Raw genomic sequence first — 12,500 nt, 5'->3', positions numbered from 1 at the left:
GAGAGAGAGAGAGAGAGAGAGAGAGAGAGAGAGAGAGAGAGAGAGAGAGATCGCTGTTTCTCGACAACCGTTGGTCCGATCCAATTGAAACTTGCCAGATATAATGCTGGCGACCTGAGGATGTGCCTTTTCAAGGTTTGATATTAATCGGACAAGTGCTTCCCAAGTTATGGCGATTTATTTACCAAACCAATGACAAGACACGTTGTTGCGTGGGCATGGCCGATGGGGAAGGGAAGCTCAGCCGCGTTAACGTACGGGCTTCCGGAGAGTGACTACTTCGTGTATTCTCATAATTTCTCGATTTCTGATGCGCATTTATAGAAAAACACAAAGCCCCAAGTTATGATCGTTTTCATATTAGACGGTGTATAAATTTCGGGAACATCAGAGTGCTGGTATGCTCCGAACTAGGAAGTAATTTTTTTTCTCTCTCTTCTCTTTTTGTTTTTCCTTGCCACGACATTGCGAAAAGGTAAAATACGTTGGCGCTAATTGAATAATTGGGTATTAAAACTGAATTGCGAATAATCGTAACTGCGAATATGCGAAGTTCCGGGCCACGCACGTACGGACACGCGAGAGCGAAGAAACGGCCTGTGTGGTTGTTGTTTGTTGCTCGCGGTTTGAATATTTATTTATTAATTTTTTTTTTTAAACGGCACGTACTAGTACTTTTCATTTCTTTTTAAATATTAGCTCTTGGCTTGTAGAAGAGTTATGACAACAAATCAAAACACAACACAACTAGAGGGGGAGCACTCGGTAGAGTGCAAAACCTCCGCCGCCAATACTGCGAGGTCACTCAAGTGAACCTGATATCCTATTTATTCAATTTGACGTCAACAGTGCTCAGTTATAGTTTGCAACTTTCCCTTTTACATACTTAATTCATTCGTCATAACTAGATTCCTTGAGACAGAAATTGATTTTACGTGGGTATATCTACCTGAAGTTCCAAAATCAGCCGCAATTATAATTTTGGCATGTTTTTTTTTGTTGGAAATCACTTAAAACCTGTAGAAATGCAAAAAAAAAAAAATTCAAATATTTTTTCAAAATGGCCGCCATAGCGGCCATATTGGACTTTGGTCCAAGTCCAAAATCTAATGGCATGATCCTTGGACCATACCTAATCCCCCCCCCCACCAAGTTTCGTCGAAATCCGTCAAGGAGTTTTTTCCGTAATATTGTTCACAAACAAACAAAGGGGTGAAAACAGTAACCTCCGATCTTCGATGGCGGAGGTTAACAAAGGGAACGGCAGTAGAAAGGGGAAACATCAACAGAATGGCATAAGGAGAAAGTAGACGTTCGGACAAACAAGGGATGCAGGTAATGACGAGGAAGGCGAACACAAAGGGTGGACAATATGGATACCAAAGCAAAATTTTGGGAGGGGTGGGTGTAGAAAAGTTTAACGGGCAGAGAAAAGATCATGATTTTGGATGGGGGATGACTTAAGATGATGGTGAACAGCTGTCTTGAAGACATGGAGGAAACTTATTCACATTTTATCTCCATTTTTTAGCTTTATCACTTTGGAGTAGTTTGTGAAGACTCCATATATTAAGTTTGATTTGAAAGAATCATGAAATAAGCTCAGGTGCCATAAAAATGTAAAAACTTTGGAGGGGTTTGAATACTTTTACAGGCCACTGTACACATCGTTAAAAATAAATGACGGATGTTCTTTCACAATGTCGCAAGATTCCCAGAAGTCCTCGGGCAAAGACCTTTATAATGATATGGGTTTATGGTCCTTGTTCGAGTCGTTTAAGAGAAAATAGTCAGAGCAATCTCTCGAGCAGGGCAAGAACCCACGTCACCTCCACCACAAAAACCCTGCTCGAGAGATTACTACAGTTATTTGGATGGTGTATTGGCAACAGACTGCTGCCTTGATCGCTGAGGACTATATGAACTCTTATCTTCACAAAGCCCGTAACCTCAATCAGCTCCAACCTTTCGATATTTAAAGTTGCTTTGTTTTACATTAAAGGGAAACAGTGTACGGAGGGGGCCTGGCTATCGTGAATATGACAGCTCCGAAGATGTCTTTGGCTTCGCATAGCAGTCAGTGACCATCTACGTGACAGCCACAATTTTTTCAGGTTGATATTGTTGGTGGAGTCAGGCCAGCTGTCCAACCAGTGGGTGGAACGGAATGTTATACACAGATGGACGAACAAACATATTGTTACATAGATATATCTCAACATGAATATACCTTCAAGTCAAAGAGCTCCTGTAACCAACTTTTTATATACATTTTAAAATTACTGAAATTGAAATGCCTTGTTTGAAATACAAGGCTGACAGACATTGACTGGATGTGTACATCAATTGTTCTGTTAAAATCACAACAAAGTGCCAGAAAATGCAGATGTGGGGTAACAAGTACATTTTCAACAAAATCCAGAGAATTATCGAGATAGTCAAAGGTCCATTATTTTCTGGAGCTGCTGTGGATAACCTGCAACAGTAAGTAAGTATCTCTCGTAATCAAGTTTGGCGATGTCTTTCTATTCACTGTGATCTGCATCAAGATCAGATCATGGCTAACTTCAGAGATTTAGCACATCTTGGATGTAGCTTTTGGCTCCTGGTACTTTTAGCAACTGTTGGGCAAAATCTGAAAGACCACATTTCCATGCGATACGAGAGGCAAGACTGACATCAGGGCAGTGCTGCAACAATTCGGCCAGCCTGCTTTGCTCCTCGATGGTCAATGAGACTCTATCTGGCTTGCATCTATGAAAGAGAAGAGGGAAAGGAGGAATGTCAGTCAGTATGAACTTGTTTAGAAAAAAACCAAAAACAATATACTGTTACGAATTTGGAATTCGATCGCACACAACATTCAGGTTCCTTTAGCTCAGATATGTCGATAAGTGCTTGTTCTATAGATAGCTCACCTTCCATTGTTTAATAGGTAGAAATTGATTAAGTGCGCTGTGATTTAATTTAATAGTTAGGGAGCGATCACAACACAAAGGAAGACGCCCTCCCCCTCTTCTGCGAAGAGGAGGAAGAGCCCTCCCGTCCCGTGATTCCGTAAACAACTCCCTCCCATCCGCGGTTGTGCGGGCATGGGGATGAGTCACGCCAGGAGCGGGGGAGGGGCGTAGGAGGATAAGGAAGAGATCCTCGAGTTGGTTGGTGTGTTTGGGCTGGTTCAGTAAGCTTCTTGCTCTGCTTGGCTTGGGTTGGTTCTGGGGCCTTGTTGGGGGTGGGGGGGAGTTCTTGCTTCTTGTTGGAGAGTTGTTCATCGGAGGAGTTGGTTCGGGTTTTGTGGTTCTTCTTCGGCCTGGTGGTCGAGGAGTGTCGGCCTGGTTCAAGGGTGCTCGAGCTGGTTCGAACCTGTTGCTCTGCTTCGTGGCCTGGTTCGGCTGGCTCTTCTTGGCTCGTGGCTTGGTGCGACTCCTTGGCCTCATCTTGGAGGTGGTTCTTCGAGATAGCGACGCATCGACGGGAAGGATTGGCGCCTCGTCTCACCAGCACATGTTCGGAAGCGCGAGAGGATTCGCTGGAGCTCGGGAAGGATCGTGGCTCACGGCGATTGGATCCAGCTCGCTTTCGCTGGAGCCCGGGTCCGAACAGCTTGAAGACCACACGAGGTGGAGAGGTTCGAGATTGGTTCTGGGTTTCAGCTCATCTGACCACTGAGTTGAAGTCCTTATTAAAGGCATCAGCCACCATTTCTTGGGTGTGTGTGTGCGTACGAGTGTTTGTGGGCCCGTCTAATAAGTAGGAAACTGTTAAGTGCTTGTGTTGTATTTGCTTTACATTTAATTATAGAACTCGGCTGTAGGTTTTTTTTTGCTCGTGTCTTTTTCCCCATCCTCCCATTCATTGCATTGCCTGTGTTCAAATAAATGTTCCCCATTGTTAAATGTCACCTGCAGTACTACTCGTCTGGAGGGAAGCTCTGAGAGAGTACTGTGCTGCAGCTCCTGTTGTCGGGGTCGGGGGGGGGGAGGGGGGGGGAGTTTCTCAGATTTTATGCTCCCAGTAGCAGCTCGCTTGCTGAATATGTCAAAGCTAAACTCTTCCAAGTCTTTGGAGGATTTCCCATGGAACATCAGCATGAAAAGATCACAGCCCGCTTTAATGATATCACCTTTCTCAGCTCGGATGTCCATAAACACGTCCATTGCCCTCTCTGCTTCATCAGTCTTGCAGAGCTTGCTTAGCAAAGTTGGTTTGCTAAACCCAAAAATTGCAGACACTGTATCGCAGCCAGAGAAGCTGTGCAAGAAGATGAGATACCTCCGGTATATCTCTGGAAGGGCCTCCCGGATCTTTCCGACATTGTAAGATCGGATGCTCTGCAACATGATGAATCAGCATAACCTGGACGTTTGTGTCCTCAGTCCTCACCTCGACAGGGGACTCTTGCCTCATCTGGAGCTGCGCGGACGATGGAGGTGTCGGCATCATCGGAGCATTCCTGTACACTGATTCCATTCCTACTAAATGTCTCAGCAAGGAGCAGAACGAGCTGGGCTTTGTTCTTGTTATCGAGGAACTTTTCTCTTGCAATGATGATTTTGAGATCCAGACGAATCAATGTCACAGCATGCATTCTTTGCTCGTCTCAAGTGGTCATGGTCCTTGGTGGAGCTGCCATATCCGTCAAAGACCACCGTTATCCGGAGACGATGACTCCCATGGACTTCACAAACCGGAGGTAGCTCTCGGCAACATCGTTCCAAATAAGGTTAGCCTCCCACTTGACATTGTGCAGGAGCCACCCACCATCAACCACAAGGCTTGTGCAGGGGGGTTGTTCGACAGGTGCCACACATGCCTTCAGGAACCTTGCTAGGGCAGCCTTGTCTGGCTTTCGCAACTTTTGATTTTTGTCAAACAGAGACATCGGTTTTGGCGTCAACTCAAAGCGCAGAGCTTCTTTGGTCTTGACTTCACGCTCACTGATGACAATGAGGTGGTTGAATAGCTTCAGTGAGTCAATGACCAGCTTCTCGCTATTGACTTTGGGTCCAGATCTGAGGCTTGCAAGTGATTTGACCTTGTGTTTGGTTACCATTGCATCCACAACAGTTTTCCCATCCATCTTAGCCTGTATGGCTCTCCCAACTTCTTCTACTTGATCAGCGTTGACTTGGTCTTCGGGAGTGCTGCTGAACCCAGTTGAGAAGGACACCAGAGTCTTCTTGTTCCGTGTGGCATCGAAAGGGTTGACTTCCTCCAACCACCCAACTATGGTGTTGACAGCATCGTTATCTCTCTTCATTTGGGCTCTTTTAACGTCTGTGTGGACAGGTACCCCACATTTGACCATGCTTCTTTCTAGCTCTTGGTGAATGAACGAGAAGTGGTTCAGAGTCTGAACCCAAGACTTATGAGAAGACTCATTCCGAAAGCGGCCTCTGTTTGGACCACCGGAGGATTTTGCCTCACGCATGAGTGTGGTTTCTATCGTGATGTCGGTCCATGTGCCGGACGTAAATAAGACATTTTTTTTGTAAGCAACAGACAGGACATGAAATTTTGACACAAAACAGACGGAACACACATACAGTGATGTGTTTTAACATTAATAGGTCCACTCTATGTTGAATATATTCAACTTCTATCGAGTCCGGTACACAATAATTTTATAGCTTAAAGCTCTGAGCTAACGTCAGCGAACACAGAGAATTCTACTGAGCATGAGCACAAGTCTAACCAACAATATAGCAGTGGTTTCAAAAATGTTGTATGCTGGTTTCAGCACAATTTGAACAATCTGAATCAATTGAGCCAAATTACCGCAAAACAGTCTGAGATAGCTAAAAATGTATCATATCAATATTTTATGGCCAGGGATTCATTTTTCCTCAAATCTCATGGTTGGAATCAATTCAGCACCCCCAAAAAACCCCTAGTTAGACATCCCACAAGTCAATATTTGCAAAAGTTAATTTTTCCGATTTTTTTTCGCGTAGGTCCTCTGAGCACCCGAACTTTGATTGGCTCCCCAGAATTTTCCACAAGGATTTGGGTTTGCACTAATTGATAGGTGTTTGTAGACACCGAGATGAATACGTTAGTGAAGAAATTTTTTGGTAAGCAATTTTTTCACAGATGGTCAATACAATTTGCTAAAATTCCCGAACTAAGAGAGCAAAGTTGGAGTCCACAGAGATGGAAAAGCTCCAGAAAGATAATGAACAACTAAGGGGGCTCAGAGAGGAAGAAACGGAAATAATAAACAAAGTGACGGAGAAATTAAAGGAGGTAGAGGTGACGACGACGGAGACGCAAGAATTAAATGAAACTAAAGACTAACACACACACATAGAGGTAGTGGAGGACAATGGGGGTAAGCTGGGGGAATGTGTCGTGGCCCGGTGCAAGCAGCAGGATAGCCTCCTTCAGGAATGACGGGAGGGAATATGCCCCCTTGAAGTGGATCGCGACCAGGTGGGTTCGGTCGCTCCGTGCGAGTTGGGGGGCGGAGTGCAGTGAACGGGTACATGCGGAGCTTGGGGGGTATGGAGACCCCGGGAGCGCTTGTAGTGGCACGAATCCCCAGCGCGATTGTCCCGCTGTGTGTGGTTACGAGTGTGGCGAAATGTGTGCTGAAACGTACGCATAGCATGCGTGGGTGAAAGGCTGTGTATGAGAGAAACCACATGTGTGAGGTCGCGGTGTGAAAGAGAAATGGCAGTTGGTATGCGGGAACACGCAACCGCATGTCCGAGTGAGAGTGTCATGGCAAGGTGTGTGTAAGCGTCATGGCACGTGGGAGTGCGTGTGTTGAATGGCGACGAAGACGGCACAGGACGAGGGACAAGGGCCGTGTAGCAGCCGTAGCTATTTTGGTGACCGTGCCGGATTCACACAGCAGCACGAGCGAGGTCCGTGCTGTGCTTCGCACGAGGCAGTCACGTGCGCGCCTGCGCGAGTGAATTCCGGTCCGGAAAAGCACACGGTGGATGTAAGCCGATCCCGCGGACGGACAGAAGCTTGGCTGGAAATGTGAATTCGGATCGGACGGGTTCTCCAGGTGAGTGTGTGTGTAAAGCTCTGAATGGCCTGCGTCGCACTTTCTGTTCGCGGAGCGCGCGAAGCGGTTTCCCCGATGCGCTGCGCGTACCCCGGCTTGCGCGATTCTCTCGCGCGGTTTCTGGGTGCAAGTGACGTCATCGGAGATTCTGCGGCACGGGTTACGGACGGGCAGAGCACATGTGCTCGCGTGAGGAACCCCTCGAAACACGAGGCTTGCTTGGGATGCGCAGTGACGTCGTGGCTGCATGAATAGTTGGAATCCGGCAAAAGGGAATCCCTGCCAGATGTTACCGTCTTAGAAGGGACGGGGAGCGCGAAGCTCGAACAGCTGCCATGACGTCACGGGAAAAGAGCGCAGGTTGTGAATTGCCGCGCTGGTGCGCAGAGAGAAAAAAAAATAAGAGAAAAGCAAGCCTCTCATTTCACGTATACAGGATTCCCTGGGCAGGGGGAAGGAGATCCCCTTGCTCGGGGGCACAGGAAGTACTAGTTCGGGGGATGGGTTAGCGATAGTTAGACCGGCTTCATGGGGACATGGGTTGTTCCTCACGGAGCCTGTGGAATGGATTAGTTTGAGTGATTTCAGTTCAGATTTAGGAAATGGGAATTTTTGGATTTTCGGAGACATGGACAGACATGGAATGTGTGGAGGAGACATAGCTTCGCTGCGAAGAGTTAAAAGGATGTACAGTAGTTTAAGGGACAACGAGGGAGCATGAGTTGGTCAGGGGATTTAATTAGGAAGGATGGCAGTATAGAGTGTTGGTGTGAGTTGTGAAATGGAAAGTGTGTGAGGAATGAGTGTGGGACAGCGGACCCAAGTGTGTGAGTGGAGCGAATGTGGTATGCATGGTGCGATGACTGATTGGGGGGAGGAGTGATTCCCACCCAAGGGACCCCGGGGTCAGAGTAATTTTAGCTCGTGGGTTATTCAAATTTACCAAAAGGAGGTCGTTTTGTTGATGTCGAGAGAAGGCACGAAACCCATTTGCAGGGGTGCAGGAGTTCATGGACCGCCTGGGAGCGTGGCTGTGGAAAGTTGAGCATTTGTTTAGAGGGCACCCCAGGCACCGGACAAGTCGGCCAGAGTAGGCCAAGGGTCCAAGGGACCGGGATAGTGTAGTGGGCACGGGCGACCCTTCGGAAATGGGACCCCGAGCGCCAGAATGCCACGTGGGCAGTGTCGTGAGCACGGCCGACCCTCGGAAAGGGAACCGGGGTGCCAGCATGCCACGTGGGCAGTGCAGTGGGTACGGGCGACCCTCAGAAAGGGACCCGGGGTACCAGCATGCCACATGGGCATCGAAGGGGGGCAATGCCAGATAGGGCAACTCCCCGCGTTTATAGGGAGCTGGTAGGCTGGGAGACAGCCTGCAGGACTGGGGGTGCCATGGTTGGAGTTCGGCAGAGGGGGAGTTCCTGCCAGTTGAGCCACGATGCCCAGCCAGGAAATTGTGCGAGGGCACGAATGAAAATTTGAGGGCAAGGCCCAAATTTATAATGGACACCAACACAGGTGACGGGAATCATGGTTTTTAGAACCTATAGTTTAAAAATGTCAAGCGTTTTTGGAAAGCCCCAGGGTAGTTGCAGATGTAATAAATATTAGGGTAGTTAGGAGATGTACCCCTTCGCACCATCCATCCCTTTGCTCGTTGTAGGCCGCTGGACTCACCTTGGTAGATCGCTGAACTCTGAGGAGGTCCTTCTGAGGCTTTGTTGGGCCTCGAGACAGGATGCTCATCTCTTCCTATTCCCCTCGAGAGGGAATGTAGGGGTTGGGAGTAGGCTAGGTTGACAGGATAGGTTAGCCAGACAAAGACGATAAAGGGGGTGAGGGAGACAATTATAAAAGGGAAACAAAAATAAAGAGGGGCTAAATTTTGTTGTGTTGTGTGGCAAATTAAGGGAGTGGGTATGGACAGAGACGGGCAAAGGCGATAGAGTGGGGGAGACGGTAGGCTTGGTCCGAGCCCGCCTTCAGAGCGGCCAGCACCACCACACTCCCTCCAGACCTGATGGAACCACACCAGAGGCCGGCCAGCTTCACCTGCCAGCCTGTTGTGCTGCAGCCGCCTGTTCTGCATGGCCTTGCCTTGCCATTCCTTGTTTGCCTGCCTCTGCCATGACCCCATGCCTGCTCGCCCTTGTTTGCGTTTGCCCCTGTGTCCATCCATCACCATGTGCGCCAGGATCATCCAGTTATGTGAGGACTGCCCTGCAGGCAGCCGCACCCGGGGACTGCATTGAGCAGCCCGTGCACCATGTTTTGCATCCATTCAGTCCATTTTGTGTTTTGCAACCATCTCCATCCATTCCCCCGCACCAATGACTTTTGCCTTTCCCCTTTCACAGATCACAGGTCCTGGGCCATGGTTAGTGTAATGTAATGGATAAGTTAAATGAAAATTGTTGATAAGTTGAACCCCACCTGCATGTTTGTTTTAGTGCCGGCAATTTTTGTTAAGTTGTCCGAATGAGGCTGTGAGAGTTTGTTTTGTTCGTTACGCAGCACATTAGGTTATTTATTTTTGGGACACGTATAAAGAAATGTTGCACTCAGGGATCCGAAGGTAAAACGTACTAGGGGAAAACTTACACATGCTGGTCACATGAAAATTTGACGACTCGGGACGAGTCTGTAAAAAGGGGAGGGGGTAGTGTTACAAATTTGGAATTCGATCACACACAACATTCAGGTTCCTTTAGCTCAGATATGTCGATAAGTGCATGTTCTATAGATAGCTTACCTTCCATTGTTTAATGGGCAGAAATCGATTAAGTGCGCTGTGATTTAATTTAATAGTTAGGGAGTGATCACAACATAAAGGAAGACTCCCCTCCCCCTCTTCTGCAAAGAGGAGGAAGAGCCCTCCCGTCCAGTGATTCCGTAAACAATTCCCTCCCACTCGCGGTTGTGCGAGCACGGGGATGAGTCATGCCGGGAGCGGGGAGGTGCGGAGGAGGATAAGGAAGAGATCCTCGAGTTGGTTGGTGTGTTTGTGCTGGTTCAGTAAGCTTCTTGCTCTGTTTGGCTCAGGTTGGTTCTGGGGCCTTGTTGGGGGGGGGGGGGTTATTGCTTCTCGTTGGAGAGTTGTTCATCGGAGGAGTTGGTTCAGGTTGTCGTGGTTCTTCTTCAGCCTGGTGATCGAGGAGTGTCAGCCTGGTTCAAGGGTGCTCGAGCTGGTTCGAGCCTGTTGCTCTGCTTTGTGGCCTGGTTCAGCTGGCTCTTCTTGGCTCGCGGAGCTCTTTGTTCTCCGGCTTGGTGCGACTCCTTGGCCTCATCTTGGAGGTAGTTCTTCGAGATAGTGACGCATCGATGGGAAGGATCGGCGCCTCGTCTCCCCAGCACGTGTTCGGAAGCACGAGAGGATTCGCTGGAGCTCGGGAAGGATCGCGGCTCACGGCGATTGGATCCAGCTCGCTCTCACTGGAGCCCAGGTCCGAACAGCTTGAAGACCACACGAGGTGGAGAGGTTCGAGACAGGTTCTGGGTTTCAGCTAATATGTCCTCTGAGTTGAAGTCCTTATTAAAGGCATCAGCCACCATTTCTTGGGTGTGTGTGTGTGTGTGCGTACAAGTGTTTGTGGGCCCGTCTAATAAGTAGGAAACTGTTAAGTGCTTGTGTTGTATTTGCTTTACATTTAATAATAGAACTCGGCTGTAGGTTTTTTTTTGCTCGTGTCTTTTTCCCCATCCTCCCATTCATTGCATTGCCTGTGTTGTAAATGTTCCCCATTGTTAAATGCCACCTGCTCGTAGCATCCCTTCCTCACATTGACTGCCATGGAGCGTTCGGAATGTTAGCTGGTTTTTAACACCGATAAGATAATCGGGTCCGCCGGGGCTTGGCGATATATAACCGCTCGGCAATCGCAAACGGAACGAGCTGCTTAAGCGGCTCATTTTCATGCAGGCTGCGTTGAGGTGTCGATCCCCGGCATTTCTGTCTGCGCGAATAATTAGGTACATCGATAATTCGGCGATCGACCCTATAGCACGTGGACAGAAGAGTTGGCTGATCTATGGTGTGGTTAACAACACCCGAAGCTGGGTTTCGGCGTTGATCCGGAAGCTACGACTGGATTGCTGGTTCGGTGGGCGCGCGGCCTGGATTGGGTTGAAAAAGGTCATGCGCACGCCGAACAGGCGGAAATCTACAACAATACATATGTATATCTATAATTGTATGGCCTTGTACAGAATGCAACTGGCGATAAACAAGTTGCAACTCGACATCTGCGATCACAAAATGATGGCATAGGGCAAGCCTCCCCCGGCTTACCCTTGGCAATTGCCCACAATTTACCCTTGATTCACAATGCAATGACGACATATTTTGTTCAGACCAGCATTTGACTGACGCTCAACATTTAGGGATCGTGTCTACATTAAGAAAACGTATGACCATCTACAATCTATCAATAATCCTCAACATCATGAAAATCAGAGGAAAATTATTCAAGTTATGATCAAAAAGATGTTTTTTGTTAATTTGGTCACAGTCTGAAAAGAATAGATCAAGGACACTAAACAAATATCAGATCCACAACTTCTGTGCGGGTCCACCATTATGATGCAAGAACATTTTGGAAGGCCAAGCGGTCTGAGATTCCGCATTGGCAAAATTGAGCGGTAACAGAAAATGTGTTAATTTTCTTTTTTCAGATCGCCATTTCACTTTAACCTTTAAATCGGAGGGGTATGACGTAAATACGCGTTGCTCGAGGTCTGGGCTATCTAGTTCCAACTGGAGAAACCTTAGTCGAGTTATGGTGAAAATGTTAAAATGTCTAATTGCGTCATGACCTTAAAAATAGGTCAAGGTCAAATACATGTCAACCCCGCGTACTTTGTATTGCCATTATTAATGCAAAATTTCATTCTGGAAGTCCCGGCCAGATCCGAGATAAAACTCTGAAATTGGGAGTGTAGAAAGAAGAAAAACAAGCTCAAATGAGCTAACATCCTCGTCCTCTTAATAATGACGTCATAAAAACGAATATGACGTCATTGTGATGTATCAGGTTTGCGATAAATTATCTGTGCTAATGCCCGGCTTGATTCCCGCAAACAAAATTCAAACAGCTTGCCTAGTTTTGGAGATAATGGTTTCGGCGATTCCCATTAGCGGCAATATTATGACGTCAACTTTTTTTCTCGGAAGAATTTCCAAAATCGGAGATGGTTACTGCCTGCGCGTGGGCTTTCTGCATATACATGGCAAGTTTCACGAAGATCTGATGAAAACTCTGGGTTGCGAAACAAAAAATGTCAAAAAATAGGAATGACGTCATAAAATTGATATGACGTCATAGTGATGTATCATATGTTCGGTAATTCATCTCTGCTAATCAGGAAGTTTCGATGAAAACTGTAGGCTGTGAAACAAAAAAGTCCACAAGAAGAAGATGAAGAGCAACAACGCGAGTAAGACTGAGATCCTCCAAGAGGATCAAAAAAAAAATATTCTAAATGG

At 47.3% G+C, this 12,500-nt stretch overlaps 1 protein-coding gene across 1 annotated transcript in view; it reads right to left on the bottom strand.

Annotated features, from left to right (window-relative positions):
- Nucleotides 1–2,246: 2,246 nt before the first annotated feature.
- SPG11 (SPG11 vesicle trafficking associated, spatacsin) overlaps nucleotides 2,247–12,500 on the bottom strand; it is a 213,204-nt gene continuing 202,950 nt past the window's right edge. Inside the window, exon 40 of the mRNA XM_085848691.1 lies at nucleotides 2,247–2,754. Within this exon, the coding sequence (XP_085704817.1) occupies nucleotides 2,568–2,754 (187 nt within the window). The 3' untranslated portion in view covers nucleotides 2,247–2,567. The remainder of the gene's footprint in view (nucleotides 2,755–12,500) is intronic.

This window comes from Eptatretus burgeri, chromosome 12 (genome assembly GCF_056783735.1).
Source record: "Eptatretus burgeri isolate ZD-2024b chromosome 12, Ebu_testis_v1, whole genome shotgun sequence".
In the NCBI taxonomy this organism is placed as follows: Eukaryota; Metazoa; Chordata; class Myxini; order Myxiniformes; family Myxinidae; genus Eptatretus; species Eptatretus burgeri.
Note: the sequence above shows the minus strand (reverse complement) of the source record. Positions and strands in the feature narration are given on the sequence as shown.